The 23,071-nt window shown below is 41.7% G+C and overlaps 2 protein-coding genes across 3 annotated transcripts in view; one reads left to right on the forward strand and one right to left on the reverse strand.

The window, feature by feature from the left end:
• Nucleotides 1-16,886, forward strand: part of LOC112257955 — a 70,901-nt gene extending 54,015 nt beyond the window's left edge. Inside the window, exons 10-22 of one of the 2 annotated variants that reach the window (XM_024431924.2) lie at nucleotides 237-272; nucleotides 434-555; nucleotides 1,029-1,158; nucleotides 4,514-4,659; nucleotides 5,038-5,164; nucleotides 7,301-7,333; nucleotides 7,455-7,564; nucleotides 7,863-7,989; nucleotides 8,379-8,506; nucleotides 8,705-8,828; nucleotides 14,691-14,876; nucleotides 15,376-15,535; nucleotides 15,894-16,886. In XM_024431924.2, the coding sequence (XP_024287692.1) occupies nucleotides 237-272; nucleotides 434-555; nucleotides 1,029-1,158; nucleotides 4,514-4,659; nucleotides 5,038-5,164; nucleotides 7,301-7,333; nucleotides 7,455-7,564; nucleotides 7,863-7,989; nucleotides 8,379-8,506; nucleotides 8,705-8,828; nucleotides 14,691-14,876; nucleotides 15,376-15,535; nucleotides 15,894-15,982 (1,518 nt within the window). In that variant the 3' untranslated portion in view covers nucleotides 15,983-16,886. The remainder of the gene's footprint in view (nucleotides 1-236; nucleotides 273-433; nucleotides 556-1,028; nucleotides 1,159-4,513; nucleotides 4,660-5,037; nucleotides 5,165-7,300; nucleotides 7,334-7,454; nucleotides 7,565-7,862; nucleotides 7,990-8,378; nucleotides 8,507-8,704; nucleotides 8,829-14,690; nucleotides 14,877-15,375; nucleotides 15,536-15,893) is intronic. The other variant, XM_024431925.1, reaches the window with a different exon arrangement.
• Nucleotides 16,887-18,335: 1,449 nt separating this feature from the next.
• On the reverse strand, nucleotides 18,336-22,444 carry LOC112257956 (B-cell CLL/lymphoma 7 protein family member B-A). Its single transcript, XM_024431927.2, has 6 exons — nucleotides 21,887-22,444; nucleotides 21,374-21,449; nucleotides 21,174-21,279; nucleotides 20,908-21,072; nucleotides 20,699-20,775; nucleotides 18,336-20,506 (listed from the first exon to the last, which is right to left on the reverse strand). Exons 1-6 carry the CDS (start codon nucleotides 21,976-21,978, stop codon nucleotides 20,402-20,404), a joined length of 621 nt encoding a protein of 206 aa, XP_024287695.1. The 5' UTR covers nucleotides 21,979-22,444; the 3' UTR covers nucleotides 18,336-20,401.
• Nucleotides 22,445-23,071: the final 627 nt, after the last annotated feature.

Consider the following 23,071-nt stretch of genomic DNA (forward strand, 5'->3'; position numbering starts at 1 on the left):
TTATGCAACTATATTATGCGACTATATTTTAGTTCAAAATGTTGAGTATTTTTTCAACATGAGTATTTTGTGTAGATTGTTGACAAAAAAAAAAGTAAATCAATTTGAATCCCACTGTAGCACAATAAAATGTGAATAAATCCAAGGGGTCTGAATACTTTTCAAAGGCACTGTATATGACTGAGCATTGTTCTCACCAAGGTTAGGTTTCATTGTGTTCTGTGTCTCTCTGATAGAGTGGACTCAGAGTGAGGAGACCTCTGGATCCTAAGGTAAGCAAGACATTATCGATAGTGAAAGTACATCATACATCACCCCTATACCCTGCAGTTAAATAATCACATCACTTTGCCTGATGATGACGATGAATTATAATGATCATGGAAGTAAATTAATTAAAAAGTACCTGAGATATAGTTTTGGGTTTTAATAGCTGTTGGTGTTCGAGCAGCCCCACTTCCAGGGGCGGAGCGGAGAGCTGGGAGGCCACACCCCCAGTCTGGGAGCTGTGGCTGGGTTGAAGGGGGCATTGTCGCTACGGGTCATTGGTGGAGTGTGAGTTCAAGCTACATACTTGATTTAAGGTTTTTATAAGGTGTGTCTTTCTGCTGAAAACAGTTTCACAATCTGCTGGTCATGTGATTACTCTGAAAAGCTACCTCTCCTGTAGTTTACTGTCATATAGAGCAAATATAGCTCACCTCCCTGTGCAAACATGAGCCATGCAGAACTGGAGGTAAGTGTGCGTTCATATGGAAGTGTGCGCGTGTGCATGCTTTGGTGTGTTACAGGGAGGGATAACATTTCAATTGTAACATCTCAAAAACCCCAAACATCACGATCAACCAAACAATAAAGATATCACTGTTTTTTGTCCAAGGCATTCCTTTGCAGTAACTCAAGTGGAATATCCACCTCTAAGACACTGTTATCAGCATCACTGTATCATTGACACCCAGGCTCCTATTCAAGCTGTGTGCTTGGAAGTATTTAGCTGTGGTTTGACCTGTGACCTCTGTGTTTGACAGATGGGTGGGCTACACTGGAGAGGACTACACAGGGTGGCAGTATTTACTGGAGGAGGGAGAATACAGTGACTGCGCAGATCTGGGTGGAGCCGATCACCCTCTGCTGCTCTCCTTCCGCTTCTTACAGGCAGTAAGTTACAGGGTTTTAATGATATGGTTATTTACAGTTTAACATGTATTCAGTATATGTGGCCTATGTGGGAATGTGTACCTGTGCAAAGCCAATCCTGGAAGCCTACGCTTGATTTGAAAGAATGAGGGAAGTCAATTAAATGTGTTGGGCAGGGTTTCCGTTAGGAAAATGTGGCTCCGGACATTTGACCGGCAGCATTTTAATTTATCGGACATTTATGAAATTTACCGAACCCATATGCATAACCTCAATAGGGCTTCCACCCACTGTGCTCGGAATGACAGAAATCGCATTTAGTTTCTGGTAATTCATCTTAACAGAACATGCAACTCCAGGATGCAACAGTGTGTGTCCTTACCAAATTTAGAATAACTGTCCGCGTTTACTTTTCCTCAGACAACAAGAGGAGTAATGAACAGTAAAATCGGTAGTAAATGTCAATCTACTATCCACCATAGTAGAAAAGCTTACCTATTCTATTGGTCAGCTTGTCGTTCTGTGTGAGGAAATCAATAGCCTATTCCAAACAGACTCTGGGACAGTTGTGGGATGATAGAGCCCAAATTCCTACAGGTCTAGGCTACATCCTGAAAAAATAAATAAAGCAATGAGGCTCATGAAACAGATCAGAACGTTTAGCTTAAAATGTTGATAAAATGTTATTTATTCACATGATAAGGGCAGCAATGCACACAAGGCAGTAGACTACGCTCAAATGTTTGTTCCATAATGCAATTAGCAGGAAAACACTGTTGTCAAAAGCGCACTGCACATGCAAGCTGTTTCACGAGACGGAGATGAAAATATCCTTTAGAAATGTTGAGAGAGGGGAGATCTAAAGACAACTTGCCTGGGTTGTTAATATGATTGTGATTGTACCTTTGGCTGCTGGGCAATGAGAGACAGTTGATTTGAAAACCAATAGAACATGAGAGAAATAGGAAACTGGTTTCAATGGGTGGAGGAGATTAATCATAAAATAATTGCCTGCACGTTTGGTTGCATTTTGGCTATGGTACTTTGAAGCAAGGTAAGATATGGCTCATAATATTTACTAAAAGATTCAGTTTCAAACAATTAAGTATATGTTTTCTAAATGCATACTGCCTCCAGCTCATTACAAAGTGGTGTGTGACGTACTGAAGCCTGCCTAGTTGCCTATGCACTTGACTGGCAAATAGGAAATGTGCTTCAATGAATGAATGAATTACATTTTAGTGTCAAATTCATTGATAATTCCTCCAGTGTTCTGTGCGCACCACATAAAGACTGAAAATGTAGTCAATACATAATAGTAAATACGGTTATCCAAGCAATAGTTATGTCCCTAGAACAGTAAAAATAATTTGACCAAAATATATATTTAAGTGATAATGCCAGAGAAGCCGGTGTTTGGTGAATATATTGGCACGGGTTTTGTTAGGCCCGAGAAGAAGTCGAGGGCCAGCATATTATATGCATATCCTAGATTCTGAGCCTGAGAAATAGGCTGTTTAATTTGGGTACGTTTTTCATCCAAACATCAAAATACTGCCCCCTACACTCGAGGTTAATTAGATTTTTGAACAACTCTCCACAGTCAGACTATTGGAAAAGGTCAGACATTTTAGTTGCCCAGGCTCCCCCTATGGAGAGAACCCATTGAAAAACTTTGCTGGCTATTATGGCAATTGACATATCCATGTAATGACTACTCAGGGAGAAAAAGGTGTAGATTCACGTGCAGAGCTCATCAGGTGTTTACAGGAAGGCAATGGTCATACACAGGTAGGCAAACAGGCAGGTGAGTCAAAACTAGGACTGAAGGCTATAACTGGTTCTCACAATCGACTAGGAAAATGCTTAGTAGAGTCAAAACGAACAATACCTCACAAAGGCACAAACAGAATGAACTGAACTAAATAAGGAGCTGATGAGACCAGGTGAGTAACTAACACAGGTGAAATCAATGAACAAAAATGAAAGACAGGGTTACATTCAGCAAGGTTTACTAAGAAAATAAATATAGAACCTTACAATCCAACAGTGTATTCCAAGGTCTCACCATACTCACCTTCCATCTCACCTCACAGGGTTCCCAGCCCATGTCCCCAGTTATTGCCAGTATAGGTGCAAACTTGTGCATACCTAAAAAAAATAGCGTAATGCTCTGTTATGGACGTTTTTGAGATACTTCTTAGCACCCCACACTCCTGCTGAATAGTCCAGAACAGGACACACGTCTGATGCAGTTTGGAATAAGTAGAATAACCAATATCTTTGAGTGTTTTTGTTTTTCCTATAACTCCCCCAAGAGCTCTACTTACTGAGTCGGCCAGGGCAGATGTGCCGTATAGAAAGGTCATGTGTTCATAAAAATACTGTTGAGAAATAAAAAATAGTAGCTAGTTTTTAAAACGTGTTTCACTCTAGCAGCAACCAACAGCTGTTTGATGAGCTGAAGCAGCTGCTCTAGTGCTACATTGACTGGTATTTAAATAAATGAATAGGCCAAAATGCATTATTTCGCAATGGGATTATCATTTTCTGGGGACAATTGGCTGGTGGCAATTTTTTAAATCAGCTTTTCATTTATTTATTTTTCAGCTTTTGGCTGTTACCGGCTAAAGGAAACCCTGATGTTGGTGGTTGTGAATGTACCTGCATGTATGTGTGTGTGTGTGTGTGTGCATCTGTGTGTTTTCCAACCCTCAGTGTCACAGGCATTTGTCTGAAACCAGGCCAAATTCTTTAAATTGGCCATTTGTGTGTCCCAGTTTGTCAGCCATCAAACCTCTAGTCCACTCCCTTTCAATCACCTCACTACTGAACGGTGGCTAAGTGTCTATTTTAGCCTCCAAGTATCAGTCAGAAGCGCTAGCTAGTAGAAGCACTCTTACAGCTAACTCCTGGCTAGGATAGGCAAGGCTGTGCTCCTAATGGGATTAAACAGGTAGAGCTAATTGCTAGCTGTTTTATCATATGGCAGGTTAATTAGCATTCCAGTTCCCTCTACTCGTGCCCTGTGGCTGTTAGCGGCACCACTCTTTTGATCAACTCTACACCAACGTGTAGTCGCCAGCAGCCATTTTGTAAAGCTCCCACTATGAATAGTGTTTACAGAGGGGTTCACAATGAACTACGGAAGCTAAATGCAGCAGCTATGGAAATGCAGCTTGAAGAGTTTTTCAGTTTGAGGCTACTTGAACATGAACAGTTGCGTATGTTTTATATACATTTAACCAGCCCACATTTCTTCATATTAACTTTGTTTAAACACGAGGCTATGTCAGTGTAAAAGTTGTTGCAGCTACTTTATAAAGCAGTCTTACTCGTTGAGCTCTTCTGCACGTTGCATGTTTCCCATTGCCAGGACTTCATAGAGCCCTCAGTGTCACTGCAGGAGGAAACTGGCTGTCCTGGAGATGGGGGGAGGAACATTTTGGATCTGGACATCCCTGATCTGGAGAAAGCTGGAGCCACTGAGAAGACCACTGCCATCTCTGTGAAGAGTGGAGTGTGAGTATCAATCAGGTGACCAAGGTTGAGGTCAATTCAGGAAATACATTGAAATTATGTTTTCGTCTTGAATTTAAATGGAATTGACCCCGATCCTGCAGATTGTTGTTGTGAAATTGTTAGGTTAGATTACTCGTTGGTTATTACTGCATTGTCGGAACTAGAAGCACAAGCATTTCGCTACACTCGCATTAACATCTGCTAACCATGTGTATGTGACAAATAAAATTTGATTTGATTTGAGAAGACCAGTTACAATAACATCTCAATCAATGTGCATCCCAACAATCTAAAGTTCACATAGTTTCATATGACTTTGTCATTCACTCCTCACTGTGCCTCTGGTGCTGATGGTCTCTGGGCTTTGCTGGGTTTCAGATGGGTGGCGTATAGCGAGCGATGCTTCAGCGGAGAGCAGTGCATACTGGAGAAAGGCAAACATCCTGCCACTCTGCACTGGGGTGGCAACTATGGAGCAGCTAAGTCTATCAGACCCATACGATTGGTGAGCTCTCTTTCATAACCTATTAGAGGAATAGATCTACATATTTGTATTTGTACAAATAGGAGTGTCATAAGAGTGACAAAGGAGTGACATATGCGGATGATATCCCTCCTACAGTGCCTTGCGAAAGTATTCGGCCCCCTTGAACTTTGCGACCTTTTGCCACATTTCAGGCTTCAAACATGAAGATATAAAACTGTATTTTTTTGTGAAGAATCAACAACAAGTGGGACACAATCATGAAGTGGAACAACATTTACTGGATATTTCAAACTTTTTTAACAAATCAAAAACTGAAAAATTGGGCGTGCAAAATTATTCAGCCCCCTTAAGTTAATACTTTGTAGCGCCACCTTTTGCTGCGATTACAGCTGTAAGTCACTTGGGGTACGTCTCTTATCAGTTTTGCACATCGAGAGACTGAAATGTTTTCCCATTCCTCCTTGCAAAACAGCTCGAGCTCAGTGAGGTTGGATGGAGAGCATTTGTGAACAGCAGTTTTCAGTTCTTTCCACAGATTCTCGATTGGATTCAGGTCTGGACTTTGACTTGGCCATTCTAACACCTGGATATGTTTATTTTTGAACCATTCCATTGTAGATTTTGCTTTATGTTTTGGATCATTGTCTTGTTGGAAGACAAATCTCTGTCCCAGTCTCAGGTCTTTTGCAGACTCCATCAGGTTTTCTTCCAGAATGGTCCTGTATTTGGCTCCATCCATCTTCCCATCAATTTTAACCATCTGTCCCTGCTGAAGAAAAGCAGGCCCAAACCATGATGCTGCCACCACCATGTTTGACAGTGGGGATGTTGTGTTCAGGGTGATGAGCTGTGCTGCTTTTACGCCAAACATAACGTTTTGCATTGTTGCCAAAAAGTTCAATTTTGGTTTCATCTGACCAGAGCACCTTCTTCCACATGTTTGGTGTGTCTCCCAGGTGGCTTGTGGCAAACTTTAAACAACACCTTTTATGGATATCTTTAAGAAATGGCTTTCTTCTTGCCACTCTTCCATAAAGGACAGATGTGTGCAATATACGACTGATTGTTGTCCTATGGACAGAGTCTCCCACCTCAGCTGTAGATCTCTGCAGTTCATCCAGAGTGATCATGGGCCTCTTGGCTGCATCTCTGATCAGTCTTCTCCTTGTATGAGCTGAAAGTTTAGAGGGACGGCCAGGTCTTGGTAGATTTGCAGTGGTCTGATACTCCTTCCATTTCAATATTATCGCTTGCACAGTGCTCCTTGGGATGTTTAAAGCTTGGGAAATCTTTTTGTATCCAAATCCGGCTTTAAACTTCTTCACAACAGTATCTCGGACCTGCCTGGTGTGTTCCTTGTTCTTCATGATGCTCTCTGCGCTTTTAACGGACCTCTGAGACTATCACAGTGCAGGTGCATTTATACGGAGACTTGATTACACACAGGTGGATTGTAATTTATCATCATTAGTCATTTAGGTCAACATTGGCTCATTCAGAGATCCTCACTGAACTTCTGGAGAGAGTTTGCTGCACTGAAAGTAAAGGGGCTGAATAATTTTGCACGCCCAATTTTTCAGTTTTTGATTTGTTACAAAAGTTTGAAATATCCAATAAATGTCGTTCCACTTCATGATTGTGTCCCACTTGTTGTTGATTCTTCACAAAAAAATACAGTTTTATATCTTTGTTTGAAGCCTGAAATGTGGCAAAAGGTCGCAAAGTTCAAGGCGGATGAATACTTTCGCAAGGCACTGTGTGTCTCTCCAATGTAGCTCTGTGGCACAATGAAAAATATACACTGAGTGTACAAAACATTAGGAACACCTTCCTAATATTGAGTTGCACCCCTTTTTGCTCTCAGAACAGCCTCAATTCGTTGGAGCATGGACTCTACAAGGTGTCCAAAGCATTTCCATAGGGATGCAGGCTCATGTTGACTTCAATGCTTCCCACAGTTGTCAAGTTGGCTGGATGTCCTTTAGGTGGTGGACCATTCTTGATACACACGGGAAACTGTTGAGCATGAAAAACCCAGCAGCGTTGCAGTTCTTGACACACTCAAAACATGCTTTGTACATTCAGTGTATGCTATAGATGTTGGAAAATATGACTTGGAAAATATGTCAAGAAGTCTTTTTAAAATTATTGCAGGAACTTTGTGGCACCGGAGAACCAAAGGTCTTGGTATGTATATGGAATTCCACCACATTATTTTCACCTGTCAAAAGACTAGTGAAAGGAGCATTTTTTTTGTAATTAGTTTCAGCTTTGAAGTGTGTACTGAGTTGTGCTTTTGTGTCTCCAGCTGCGGGCCTACAGCCAGCCCCACTACGGGGGAGTGAGTGAGGAGTACGAGGGGGAGGCAGGACACTGTGGATCTCCCTCCCCCATGTCCTTCAGAGTCATCAGGGGAAAGTGAGTACTAGAGGACTACCTACCATTGTACTATTGGATCTGTACTGATCCTAGAGGTGGAGTTATGTCCCCTCTTACTATGTAAAAGTGCTATATTAATCCAATAAATTATTATTATGGGTCAATGCAAATTTGAACTTCACAATTTCCCTTATAGGTTGTTGCATATTAAGGCTCGTCAGTAGCCTGCTGTAGGCATGCCACAATGTATCTTTCACTGTAGTTGCCATATGAACATGTGTCTGTGATGCTTATTTATGTCTAAATCACACTTACTGCTCTTCCTGCCCCTTTCCAGCTGGCTGCTCTTTGATGAGGATGGTTACTGTGGAAACCAGTATGTCCTGGGAGAGGGTCTTTATCCTGACCTCATTTCCTGTGGCTGTGTGGACACTTCTGTCAAATCACTGAGGCCCATTCCCTATGTGAGTGTACCTGGCATGACCTCAGCCCATTTACTGCTAGCTTTAGGTAGCACAACAAGCTAGATGAAACACGTGAGCGCACATACAGTTTAACCGTATTATATGCCATGATAAATAGATTAAAGTAGATTCCGTTCATCCACCATTGCAGTTCATTGCAGTGCCATTAACGACAACCTATTCCCCATAATGCACTACCTTTGACCAGAGACAAGTCTTAGTACTGCTGGCCAAAAGCAGTGGACTGCTTTACCAATATATGTTTTTTTTGTATTTTGCCCTAATATAGTTCAATACAGGCACTTTGAAAAAGGATAGAACGTACGTACAGTACATCCAATGGCGTTCTCATCTAAGATGGCTGCTCTCCCTCCCTGTTGTGTCTATAGAGTTTCTCCGACCCGTCCATCAGCCTGTTCTCCCTGGATTACTTAGAGGGCCTGAAGATGGTTGCCGTAACACCCACAGAGCACATGAAGGACTTCTTCACTCAGTCCCTGCGGGTTGACAGTGGACTGTGAGTAGTGAGAGAGCCTGCCATCTCCTATGTCACTAAACAGCAAACATTACTGCCAGACACTATACAGTACATAGAGAAGGAACACAGTTTCCCGTGTCATGTTCAGTAAGAAAACAAGTGAAACAGGGAGGTACTACCCAAACCTGTTTCAAGACGTTTCTCTACGTTGTGCACAAATGAATGTGTATTTGGCAGGTGGGTGGTGTATGAATATAGTCACTATAAGGGCCGTCAGATGCTGCTGCAGCCAGGGGAGCTTCCTGTGTGGGGAGAGCACAGCGGCTGGGACACCATTGCCTCCTTACGGCCCCTCAAACAGGTACAATACACACACAGAACTGACATTTGAGTCGCTCTCATCAAAGTGTCCTTTGTTACTGCATAAGATTCAACTGACTAGTTTAAGCCCGGGTGTACACTACACGATTTTGGCCCCGATTTAGCTGTCCCAGACAAGTTTTTGAGATCAGAAACAAAATCCCCATGTCGTTGTCTACTCGGGGAGCACGGCCGTCACCGACGCTCATTTAATGTGAGCGGGTCAAAGACGCAAATCTTAGGGCTATCGATCTCATCTTTGAGCAGTCCCAGACGTCCCGATATTACGTCCCTGCAATGCTCTTGCTGTGTGAGATGTGCAACGGCAAGTTTTGAGAATGGTGATGAGCAATAGCCAATGTGAGTTCGCCAGAGAAGGCAATGAGATGATGTTGTTTCGCATCACCCAGAATGTGTAGACTCTGGAGCAGGAGCAATGACTACTACTAGTATGTTTGTATTTGCCTTTAACCAAAGCAAAGTGTCAAATCGTAACAACTCTGGTGTTCACAAGCGATGTTATCCAATTCAAAATGTTGGCTAGATATTTCAACTCTGTATGGCAAGCGAGAATATCTGACTGAATATTTATGAGGCTGCTTTGAGCCACAGCTCGTAGCTTTGTTAAATCTAATCACATTGTTTTAGCGAGACAGAGAATCCTCGAGAATCCTCACGACCAAGTGAAGTCTTGAAGTGTGTGACCCCGTCTGTGCCACATCGTTTAGTGCGTGCACCACTATGTTGGCAACACAAAATAAACTACCTGCAAGACGGTTGTTTAATGTGAGAGGCTCAGCGGATTTTGAAAGTTGTGTAGTGTCCAACCGGCTTTTCCTGTATGTTCACATTCCATTGGGGGTTATGCATGTGTCTGGTGGGGATGTAGTGTAAGTGTGTTAAGGGGTTGTGTGACTGGCACGGTATTATTATTTTAGCTGTGTATGTGCATGCATGCTTGGGTGTGTGTTTTTAGAAGAGAGAGAGTATTGTACTCTTCTGCATGTAGGGTTGTTGAATTCTAGCATGCAGTCAACACACAGAAGCTCCATGCTTGGGACTTTGAGCCTGAAGCCTGCTGGGTCCTGATAAAACCCACTTCCCAGAAAGTTATTTATACCCTTTGAGAGACAGACAAGGCTTAGCACTGACACGTGTGTGTGTGTGTGTGTGTGTGTGTGTGTGTGTGTGTGTGTGTGTGTGTGTGTGTGTGTGTGTGTGTGTGTGTGTGTGTGTGTGTGTGTGTGTGTGTGTGTGTGTGTGTGTGTGTGTGTGTGTGTGTGTGTGTGTGTGTGGCGGAGCACTACTCTCACCCTGTTTGTAGACAAGACAGACAGGATGCGAAAGGGGTCGTGGTGATTTATACCCGTTTCTCACTCAAGCTGATTTGACTGAAGCCATATGCAGCTATCTAAATTCTTCCACTTGCACATATTCCATGATGTGGCATGGGTCACGTTTCCCATTGACCTCTATGAGTGCAGCACTCTCGTCTGTGCAGTATAACATGATACTAATGTGTCTGTTTCAAAATAGCTCGGTATACGGTATGACTGCCCAAGCCTAGTGCTATGTTACTGATGATTCAGTATCACAGTGCCTACAGAAAGTATTTATACCTCTTGACTTATTCCACATTTTGTTGTGTTAGTCTGAATTCAAAATGTATTAAATAGATGTTTTTCCTCACCAACCTACATACAATACCCCATAATGGCAAAGTGAAAACATGTTTTTAGAATTTTTTGCAAATGTATTGACAATGCAATACATAAATATCTAATTTACGTAAGTTTTCACACCCCCTGAGTCAACACGTTATAATCGCCTTTGGGAGCGATTACAGCTGTGAGTCTTTCTGGGTAAGTCTCTTAAAAGCTTTGCACACCTGGATTGTACAATAATTGCACATTTATTCTTTTTAAAATTCTTCAAGTTCTGTTAAGTTGGTTGTTAATCATTGCTAGACAGTCATTTCTTTCTTTTTTATCCTGAAAAACTCCCCAGTTTTTAGCGATTACAAGCAAACTTATAACATGATGCAGCCACATCAACGCTTGAAAATATGGAGAGTGGTACTCAGTAATATGTTGTATTGGATTTTCCCCAAGCATAACACTTTGTATTCAGGGCAAAAAGTGAATACCTATACCACTTTTTTTGCAGTATTACTTAAGTGACTTGTTGCAAACAGGATGCATGTTTTGGAATATTTTGATTCTGTACAGGCTTCCTTCTTTTCACTCTGTCAATTAGCTTAGTATTGTGTAGTAAGTACAATGTTGTTAATCCATCTTCATCTCCTATCACAGTCATTAAACTGTTTTAAAGTCACTATTGGCCTCATGGTGAAATCCCCGTTTCCTTCCTCTGGCAACTGAGTTAGGAAGGACGCCTGTACCTTTGTGGTGACTGAGTGTATTTGATACACCATCCAATGTGTAGTTAATGACTTCACCATGCTCAAAGCGGTAGTCAATTTCTGCTTCTTTTTTTTTTACCCATCTACCAATAGGTGCCCTTCTTTGCGATGCATTGGAAAACCTCCCTGGTCTGTGGTTGAATCTGTGTTTGAAATTCACAGCTCGACTGAGGGACCTTACAGATAATGTATGTGTGTATCAAGGCACAAGGCGATACCCAAATGCAGACACAGGAGGCAGATGGTTGGAGTCTTACAATGTTTATTAATTCGAAGGGGTAGGCAAGAGAATGTTCGTGGACAGCGAAAAAGGTCAAAACCAGATCAGAGTCCAGAAGGTACAGAGTGGCAGACAGGCTCGTGGTCAAGGCAGGCAGAATAGTCAGGCAGGCGGGTACAAAGTCCAGAGACAGGCAAGGGTCAAAACCGGGAGGACCAGAAAAAGGAGAATGCAAAAAGCAGGAGAATGGGAAAACCGCTGGTTGACTTGGAAACATACAAGACAAACTGGCACAGAGAGACAGGAAACACAGGGATAAGTACACTGGGAAAACAAGCGACACCTGGAGGGGGCGGAGACAATAACGAGGACAGGTGAAACTGATCAGGGTGTGACAGTGTGGGGTGCAGAGATGATTGATATTGTCATTCAAAAATTACACTAAACACAATCATTGCACACAGAGTGAGTCCATGCAACGTATTATCTGACTTAAGCAAATTTTTACTCCTGAACTTATTTGGGCTTGACATAACAAAGAGGTTGAATACGTATTGACTCAAGACATTTCAGCTTTTTGTTTATAATTCATTTGTAAAAAATTTCGAAAAACATAGTTCGTCTTTGACATTATGGGGTATTTTTGTGTAGGCCAGTGACACAAAATCTCAATGTAATACATTTTAAATTCAGCTTGTAGGACAATAAAGTGTGGAAAAAGTCAAGGGTGAGAATACTTTCTGAAAGCACTGTACATAGAGTTCTAGACTGGCTTACGTTAGTTAGCCTGACGTGTTATATAGTAGGGTTTCTTACATTACACAACCCTTAGAGAAACTACCAGATAATAGGAAAGCCCCTGTAATTACTTAATTGTTGCAAAAGTATATATTGTCAACAAAAATATAAACGCAACATGTAACAATTTCATTGATTTTACTGAGTTGCAGTTCATATGAGGAAATTAGTCAATTGAAATAAATTAATTAGGCCCTAATCTATAAATTTCACACAACTGGGAATGCAGTTATGCATCTGTTGGTCAAAGATAACTTTTTTTTAAATGGGCCTCACAATGGGCCTCAGGATCGGTATTTTTGTTAATTCAAATTGCACAAAAATGGGGGAGGCACACAATGCAAATGGTCCGGGTAGCCATTTGATTACCTGTTCAGGAGTCTTATGGCTTTGGTGTAAAAACTGTTGAGAAGCCTTTTTGTCCTAGACTTGGCCCTCCGGTATCGCTTGCCATGCGGTAGTAGAGAGAACAGTCTATGACTGGGGTGGCTGGGGTCTTTAACAATTTTTAGGGCCTTCCTCTGACACCGCCTGGTGTAGAGGTTCTGGATGGCAGGCAGCTTAGTTTAGTGATGTACTGGGCCGTACACACTACCCTCTGTAGTGCCTTGCGGTCGGAGGCCAAGTAATTGCTGTACCAGGCAGTGATGCAATCAGTCAGGATGCTCTCGATGTTGCAGCTGTAGAACCTTTTGAGGATCTCAGGACCCATGCCAAATCTTTTTAGTTTCCTGAGGGGGAATAGGCTTTGTCATGCCCTCTTCACGACTCTCTTGGTGCGTTTGGACCATTCTAGTTTGTTGGTGATGTGGACACCAAGGAACTTGAAGCTCTCAACCTGCTCCACTACAGCCCCATCAATGAGAATGGGGGTGTACTCTGTCCTCCTTTTACTGTAGTCCACAATCATCTCCCATAGTCTTGGTTACGTTGAGGGATAGGTTGTTTTTCTGGCACCACCCGGCCAGGTCTCTGACCTCCTCCCTATAGGCTGTCTCATCGTTGTCGGTGATCAGGCCCACCACTGTTGTGTCGTCTGCAAACTTAATGATGGTGTTGGAGTCGTGCCCGGCCATGCAGTCGTGGGTGAGCAGGGAGTACAGAGTGGACTGAGGGGCTTGAGGATCAGCGTGGCAGATGTGTTGCTACCTACTCTCACCACCTGGGGGCGGCCCGTCAGGAAGTCCAGGATCCAGTTGCGGAGGGAGGTGTTTAGTCCCAGGATCCTTAGCTTAGTAATGAGCTTTGAGGGTACTATGGTGTTGAACGCTGAGCTGTAGTAAATGAATAGCAATCTCACGTAGGTGTTCCTTTTGTCCAGGTGGGAAAGGGCATTGTGGAGTGCAATAGAGATTGCATCATCTGTGGATCTGTTTGGGCGGTATACAAATTGGAGAGGGTCTAGGGTTTCTGGGACAATGGTGTTGATGTGAGCCATGGCCAGCCTTTCAAAGCACTTCATGGCTATGGACGTGAGTGCTACGGGTCTGTAGTCATTTAGGCAGGTTGCCTTTGTGTTCTTGGGCACAGGGACTATGGTGGTCTGCTTGAAACATGTTGGTATTACAGACTCAATCAGGGACATGTTGAAAATGTCAGTGAAGACACCTGCCAGTTAGTCAGCACATGCCCGGAGCACATGTCCTGGTAATCCGTCTGGCCCCGCAGCCTTGTGTATGTTGACCTGTTTAAAGGTCATACTCACGCCGGCTACGGAGAGCGTGATCACACTGACGTCTGGAACAGCTGATGCTCTCATGCATGCCTCGCCTCGAAGTGAGCATAGAAGTGATTTAGCTCATCTGGTAGGTTTGAGTCACTGGGCAGCTCACGGCTGCGCTTCCCTTTGTAGTCTGTAATAGTTTGCAAGCCCTGCCACATAAGACGAGCATCGGAGCCGGTGTAGTATGATTCAATCTTAGCCCTGTATTGACACTTTGCCTGTTTGATGGTTCGTCACAGGGCATAGCAGGATTTCTTGTAAGCTTCCGAGTTAGAGTCCTGCACCTTGAAAGCGGCAGCTCTGCCCTTTAGCTCAGTGCGAATGTTGCCTGTAATCCATGGCTTCTGGTTGGGGTATGTACGTACAGTCACTGTGGGGACGACGTCTTGGCAAAAGAGAAACGCTCACTAATAGGGATGTAAACAAATAGGTTTTTGTGCGTATGGAACATTTCTGGGATCTTTTATTTCAGCTCATGGAACATGAAACCTCACTTTACATGTTGCGTTCATATTTTTTGTTCAGTGCAATTGGAATACAATACAACTGGTTAACACTGCACACCTGGTATTCTGTAACCACCTATGTTATTTTAAGTTGCTTAAATGTTTTTCCCTTTTGTGAAAAATGTATTTTCCCCGCAGCAATGTCTAGGGTCTATATATATAACGTTCTGTGAAAGTTGATAACCCTCATTCAGTCTGTACTGTGTGTGGTCTCCCTCCAGCCCAGGCTTTATGTAGAGGTAAGGAGCCGTGCTCTGGGTTCAGTGCTGACCTCTGAGATTGTCCAGGATGACTTGTCCCTGGCCAGAGTGTCCCTGTCCCCGGCCTGCTCTCTGGACACCCAGCGCTGGCTCTTCACCGGAGGGCTGCTCTGCTGCAAGGTGTGTGTGTGTGTGTGTGGTCAAGTTTTGTCAACCTTTAAGCAAAACTAACATGGGAATATTCTAGGAAATATGCAAATAAAAGTGAAATCCGTCAACTATAATATGGATTGACTGTTTCCTCCAAGCTGAGGTCTGCAGCCAGCCAGTGATCACTCCACAGTTTGTCATGGTGTCTCCCAACTGTACATTAGCTGCTGCTAATTATAGTAATTAAGTGGGTGGTTACATTTGTCATATTTCACACATGTACAAGCACATGTGTGAATTGGAAATTTGTTTTTGTTTGCCTAACCCACTCCCTCTGAGAGTGGGGTCAGAGCCAGGGATCAGCCATTATTGACGGCGACCCTGGAGCAATTCGGGTTAAGTGCCTTGCTCAAGAACACAAAGACAGATTTTTTTACCTAGTCTGCTCTGGGATTTTAACCAGCAACCTTTCGGTTACTGGTCCAGCGTACAGTATCTGTGATATTGACCTGTTGTGTGTTGCCTGTAGGCTAGTAAGGCGTGTCTGTCAGTGATCGGAGGGAAGGCCACAGTGGGGGCCAGAGTGGCCCTGTGGGCGGAGCATGGACGCACACACCAGAGATGGAGCCTGAACCACAACGGAACCATCTCTTCCCATCTCAACCACAAACTAGTACTGGACTTCAGAGGTGAGACAATAGAGATCCACTATAATTTATGGTCATTGATAAACACTGACATAGTGCAGATCAGGTTGCTGTTGTGTACTGTTGCTGAACTCAACTACCGTATGCTATACATAGTGGAGGATCTATTTTGAGATCATAACAACCATTCGGGGAGTCGTCTCAGAAAGAGCTAGATATCATATTGTATAGAATTTGTTTTTGGGGGAACCATCATGAAATGCTGTTTGTTTTCCAGTTCTTCTGGAAAGAAGAAAATCTTTAGAAAAAAACATGAACATAACTTATTTTCAGTTGTCTATTAGACACAGTAGAAGAAAGATTGTCCCCTAAAAGGAACAATTTGTGTCATGTCTTTCAGGTAGAACAAGTTTCGAGAGGGACCACCTGGTTGTCAATGAATTCGCTGCTGATCAGGCCACACAGTTCTGGGACATGGAGTTGGTCTAGAAGAAAACTCCTGCCCAAGCCATGAGGCATCCCAGTGCAGTATGGGAGATGTTTGTTGTGGTGTTTGTTTCTATCCTGGCAGAGCACTTCTCCCAGCCATCTAGCCCACGTGTCCATGACAAATGAGCAAGAAGCATCGCGTTCATTTCCTGTGTCTTTTTTTGCTTGATCTCAGGACCCAGAAACCATTGCAGCGGCGCTGACACACAGAGTAACGATACAGAATCCAATCGTCTTTCTCTACTTGAACATGTCAGTGTGGCACTTAATTCTAAAGCTAATGTGTAGACAGTTAATAACTGACAGGGGAATTTAAAGCCAAAACTACAGGATCAAGGCAGTTGAGCAATCACATAAAGGTTATGATAACTACCACTACTACACCATTGAAATAGAATAGAAGTCAGTCAGCCAGTCTTTAACCTAATGGGCTTACTGCTCTGTCTGAGGCAATAGAATGTAGCTTCTTAGCTTCTATTTCTGATATCTTTTCTCAAGCACATTTGCACTACCAAGATTTTCACGTGAAATGCGGCTAACATCTTGTTTCTCTCTCTCGATGATGTCAAGGAATTTGCTGCTGTAAGCTACCCTCGTCCTTAAAATATCATGTCACCACTAACTGCCACTAGCCCAAAGTAAAATAGTCACCGGCCCTCTACAAATGTGTTCAGCGGGAGTGTTTTAAAAGAGCGTCTGGTTATTTCACTGGAGCAAAAGGTGCAGAACCTTAATATATATGTATGATATTCAGGAATAGATGTAATCAAATATTTCTTAAAGAATTGATGTCCATAAAGATAAGATGACAGTGTACAGTTGAGGCAAGCTGATGATTAATAATGAAGATGTTTATGTTTTTAAATCTGTGAATAATATTAAAGGTTAATGTCATATCTGTTCACTGGCTGTAAGTTGTTATTCCAAGGTTCTGACAACAACAGCTGATTGGGAGTAAGCGATTGACAGGTAATTACATTCAGTACATTTTCACAGGATACACTCAGAAATGCAAGATTTTTAAAGGCATTAAATTATCTTAATTCTGATTGTACCAAAGGTCCATAGTTCCAAATGGCTTTTTGCAAATCATAGAGATAACACCACATTTGTGGTGCATTACGTACGCCTAACTGTGCCCTTGCTGCATACATCTTTTGTGCCCTTTTTTTGAGTCACACATTCCAAGCATGAACAATGATTTCTGTAAATGTTTGCCTGCAGTGGCAGTGCATAGTATACACACAGGCTATTCATGTTTCTGATGGAGACCGATCATTTGCCAGTGTGAGTCAGTAGTCCGGTTTGCCTGGATGACTAACGGTAACTTCCACAGTAGTCAGAATACAGTACAGACGTTTGCCTGGGCTGATCCAACTGTGTACCTCATTGTCCTCACATCAGACACTGCTGAACAATAGCAGGCCTTGTAATGGAAAAATACTGTCACTGTATATAACAGACCAACCATGTGCCATCTAACTGAAAGGTTTGTTTATTTAATAAATTGTGTACACACAGGCACATTTATCATGATCAACTTTGAGACGTGGCACCAGTTGAAATGTCACATTATTAGATTTACAGTAATATTTTATCTGTAAGCCTGGAGATTCCATTGTCATTTGTAATGTGTGATAACATCATGTTCTCAAATATCTAACTCCCACGCACTTGTTTTTTCGTGACCGATGAAAACAGAGCCTTCATGCAAGATTTGGTTCTGCGTCGCCAAGATTACACACACATAAACACATGTACCAGTAATTAAACCATGTTTAAATAAATTAAGCACGTGCTCCAAAGTGACAGGGCAAGGAAGACTGTCAACTGCTAGAATTGGCTGATTGCTGGGTTTGCACTCCTCTAGCTCCATCTATTGGCAAGATCTGTTTCTGGCCTACTTCACACTGGTTGAACAATTTTTTTAAGGAACATGATATAACACCCATTCACTAAAATGCTTAAAAGGCCAATCAGCTATTGAAACAATAATGCCTTTTCCCCACTGCTATTTTGGTTTTAAAAAAAACTCAGGGATGGAGAAATGTAACCACTCAAATTCATAGAAAGAGCTATGGATTCTAGGACATCCAAATGATTGTTTTAACCATGGTCTGGAGGCTATACATTGTTATACATTGTTTACAAACATTGGAATTGATAAATAGTATATTTTGGGGTTCAAAAGTTAAACTAAGCATTTATGTTATATTCAAGAATCAATGGGTACATATCAATTTATACATCAAAGAAATGTAGTAACTGCTGATTGACCCTTTAAACTATGGAAAATATTTTCCCAAAAAGATTCAAACAAATTAACGTGCACAAAAGACTTCCAAATCCATACTCCTTTATAAAATCATTTTTACTTGGAAAATTACAATAAAATACAAAGTACAAACTCTTCTCCAAACTACCTTCTTGAAAAATAAAATAATGCATTAGCAGAATAAGCCTACCATCTCCAAATGAATCTGCAAGGTGGTCATTAAAATGTGGATACAGAAGTCATCACATTGTAAATGCCTTCATTTTAGTGGCCCATTCAACATACTGGCATCCCTGCAAATAATCATGTCTTATCAAGAGACTGACAGTACTATGAAATAATAAGACTGAAAATTGTAATTGTTATAAATTGGTAATAACTAGTGACATCATGGGAGTTACCTTTTTGCCTCCCATATTTAACAGCATTTCTTTCATAAATGGCAAACCATTGAATGTGTCCCAGTTGCCAAATGTGTGAAATTGTTTTAGATTGTCAGAGAAAAAAATATATTTTATATAATAAATATAATTGGTTACTATTTAAGTATTATAGTCACTCCCAAATAACATCACATTTTCAGTGTACACGCTAACCTGATAAAATAATTTCACTCAAGTAAAACATGACAAAACAATATCTGAGAAATACAAGTGCTTCCTTGGGTTACTAGGGACAATAGCTCAAGACATACCATTTTAGACTGAGGAAAACAATGGGTGTTCATTTTACAAATGAACCCTAACTTAAATAACTAAGTCAACATCTTTAAGAGATAAATTACAAAACATAAGGACATAGTCATTTAAATTAACTCTTCATTCAGTGAATGTGATGTTCATACCAAAAACAGCACATACAGTACTTGTAATGTTGAAACATTCTCCAATGTTAAACTTAGATTTAGGCACCGAGTGTGTTTGATTTTCTCAAAAGTGTGTCCCGAATGGACAGAGTTGATACTTCATTTATAAATTGGCAGTGCCGATTGTCAACTTTATCTTTCACTGTTGCTGTGACAAAGATCCTGACAGCTAGCATTGAGTAACAAGTGTCAATGGCACAATATGAAACTTCCCTCACAATAAAGCCAATCCTAACCATAGCTGAATTCACCTATTACTTCATAAATGGCCCATCATTGTTTTGCATTCAAATAGATTATGCGAAAAGTTACATTTTGGAGACAGAAGACGGTATTTCCCAAATCCAAGAAAATAAAAGGACAGACCTCTAACCTACCCGACTGCACTACTTCAGGAGAATGCTGTAGTAGAGTCAAAGATTTGTATAACTAAACCAAGATAGACCACAGCCTGTCGTTTCCAATGGGAACAAATGAGTCATAGTGGGAAGAACAAGCAAGGAGGTAGGCAGAGCCAAGCACGAGCTAGCAAGATCCTATTAGCCCGTTCTAGCAAACCACTGCATATTTATTTTAGGGAACGCCTACTCTGAAGTGCGCGTGTGCAATAATTTAATTTGCCTTTGCACTCCTAAACAATGCCATTTTTTACAACTTTGGCAAAGATTAAAGTCTACAAAACATAGTCAACTCTGTTCATAACAGATTCTAGTTTTGGGAACAGAAAATTGTAATTGAGATCAAATGTTTCATTGATGGCAGAATGTCAGCCAAAATCCATCTTGTTGCATGTTCTCCCACTGCTGGCCACTCGGCTTCCTCTCACTACCATATTGGGTAGTGAGTGGAAACGCCAAATGGATGCGTCACAGTTATACATCCTGTGAAATATCTCTCGTTCTATCTGTGGTAGGGTGCTTTGATTTTGTATTTGGCTGTTAATCCATTCAAAATAAAATAGGCTAAACTAAACTACATATTCATAAATCCTTTGAGGGAGAAACTTAATTCAATATATCATCATAACAAGTATGGTGGTCCTTAAAATGGTGTCTATTGCAGTCATCGGAGGATAGACTGGTGGTCGTGCAACTCGCTGACTAAAAGCTAAGCAGGGCCGGGTTCAAATCAATTCAAATTCAGGAAGTTTGTTGAGAGTTCAATTCGTGAACCAGAAGTGTCCTCATTGAAAACGATAATTTTTCCAAATCACAAAACGAGATTCAACAAAATGCCTTAAGTGAATTGGGCCCGACCCGGATGCTAACTGCAGTGTGTGTTAGGTTGTCATGGAGGAGCTCATCATGGGGGAGCTCTGCAGGACTGAGTTCTGCTCAAAACACACTCTCTTCAGTGGTGGCGCTCCAGAACACTCCTCTTCCTCCTGTGTGGGGAAATACAGTCAGGTTAGTTTGAATCCATGTTTTATCAGTTTAATGTATGCTGTTCTGAGTATATTGTTGGACAACCTATGAGTCTGATGTGGTGTATTAAACAGTCTTGAAAGTAAATCGTTTGAGTGACAAAGCTGTGGTGTTAAAGTGGAATGATCATTGAGATGTTAGATGTGCTTTACCTGAGCAGTGAGGGGCAACAGGTCCTCTTTAATCAGCAAAGGAGGTTCGTCAGCCAATTCACTTGGCAATGACGAATCTGAAAACCAAAAATGTATATTTACTTAACCTCTAAATAATCTAAAGATATATTTGATCTTATTGAAATCAGAAAAATTGAATAAGTGTGCACATTTGCATGTGCATCTGTCAGTCTGTCAGCCTATCTCACCCTCCATGATCTCCTGGCCCAGAGTGGGGGGCTGGGAGTCGTCTGTGCGGAAGTCACACAGATTCTTCGGGCTAAGAGGTTCACTGAGCTGGGGGCTGGAGTTACTGCTGCTGTTCACTTTGGGCTGGTACACATCAGACAAGGAGCTCTGGTTACTGTTCTCATCTGGAGAGGAAGAGAGTACAGGAAATAGGAGGAAATGGAGAAAGCTCAAGGCCAAGATATGGTGAGGTCATATGTCACTCAAAACTGTTTTACATCCTTACCATGAAAATCCAGAAGACTTGAGTGTGGGTTTTCTGAGGCTGGATCTGTGGAGAAGCAATTCAGCTCCCTGACTGCCCCAACCGGGACTGCCTTACTCTTCTCCTTCTACAAGAAGATAAATCAAATTAAGACTGCATTTTTAGGTAGCAACACATTAGAAACTGACATAGCTAGCTTATTAAATAAGAAAATAACTTGCTTCCTTTGTATCCACCACTGGCACCCATTTGAATATCCTCAAAGACGTGTCCCCGACAGTCACCCATTTCTTCTCCCTGTAGAAAACAATGTGATTGCGCTCCATTACATTCAAATGGTTCAAGGGTCAAGTGCACCTGTTTAAATATCCCTTCCATAGAGTGAGATGCTATTAGTGAAAGCTGCTACAAATGAGCGAGGATAAACCTCACTGGCTATGGTTGGCTAGCATCTTATTGATTACTACATGACTGTCACTGCATACTTGCTTCCTAGTCTGTCTGTCCATTCATATTAGAAAGCTAGCTAACTAGGTTTACTCAAATCCTACTTTTGGATCCGCCTCTTGATAAAAAGCCACTTGTCTTGAGGGAGAAAGCTTCACAGTGATTCTCATTGGTTGTGCTCTCGGTCTTTCACTGTCATTTTGTCTCAAACCACGCCTCCCTGTCGCTGAACTTTGTATATGCAATCTTTTATGATCTTTCACACAAATAAACAGTGTTGTGCTTACCATCTTCTGACCCTCTCAATGACCGCCATGACCTTCTTCATGTCATCTTTAGCACGGCTTCGTGTCTCAGCGCGAACCGAACGTCCAGACATGTTTGTGCTTGGTTTTAGTTTGATTTGCCTCCGACAGACTGTTAAACGACAGACAGAAGGGGTAACCCAGACACGTCACAGTGGCTATAAAGCTGAAGCATCCGTTTAAAACGTTTTCTCACCACCAAATATGGTAGGGAGAGGAAGTCCAGTAGCGGGTAGTGGGAAAGTATGGAACTAGGTGAAACTGAGCCGTCATTCTGCTAATTTTCTCATCGATGAAACATCTGATCTCAAAATATTTTCCTGTTCCCAAAACTACAATCTGTTACGAACACAGTGCACGAATTTGTAGACTTGACATTTGCGTTGTCTAGGAGTTCAAGGTCGAATTGAGTTTGCGCACTTCACTAAATATGCAAATATAAACTACAACGCGCCAATAGGATCTCGCTAGCTAGTGCTTGGCTTTTCCCACCTCCTTGCTAATTCTGCCAAGAATGCTTAATTTGCTCTCACTGTAAACGACAGATTAACTATCTTGGTTTAGTTATAAATACTTTGGTTTTAGCTCTCCGTCCTGCTCCCTGACTCTCGCGAGCTTTCGGGATCCATTCACTTCATGTTCTCATAGAACGCCCTCCCTAAATTTGCATGTGTTACGTGAAGTTACCAGCTGGGGTCACTTGTTACATTGTAGTTACACTGTGGCATCCCTAAGATTTATTGTTAGTTTAGGAACCATAGAAAGACAAGACACCCCAGCAGGATTCTGGTCCTATTATCAAATTAAATTGCATTTGTCACATGCGCCAAATACCGTGAAATGCTTACTTACTAGTCCTGAACTAACAATGCAGTTAAGAAACATACGAGTTAAGAAAATATTTAATAAATAAAGTAAAAAATAAAAAAGAGCAACAATAAAATAACAAAAACGAGGCTATATACAGGGATTACCAGTACTGAGTAAATGAGCTGGGGTACATGTAGGTACAACTTTTTTTTAATATATATTTTTTAAAGATACAAAGACCACCAGAGTCAAAGCAAATTCTCCTATAGTAGTATTACTGGTCCAAGTAGAGGTAACAAATAGTATTCTTGATTTTTGGAGGCAGGCAGAGCATTCAAAAAACAAAACAGAGCCATA

This window comes from Oncorhynchus tshawytscha, linkage group LG09 (genome assembly GCF_018296145.1).
Source record: "Oncorhynchus tshawytscha isolate Ot180627B linkage group LG09, Otsh_v2.0, whole genome shotgun sequence".
In the NCBI taxonomy this organism is placed as follows: Eukaryota; Metazoa; Chordata; class Actinopteri; order Salmoniformes; family Salmonidae; genus Oncorhynchus; species Oncorhynchus tshawytscha.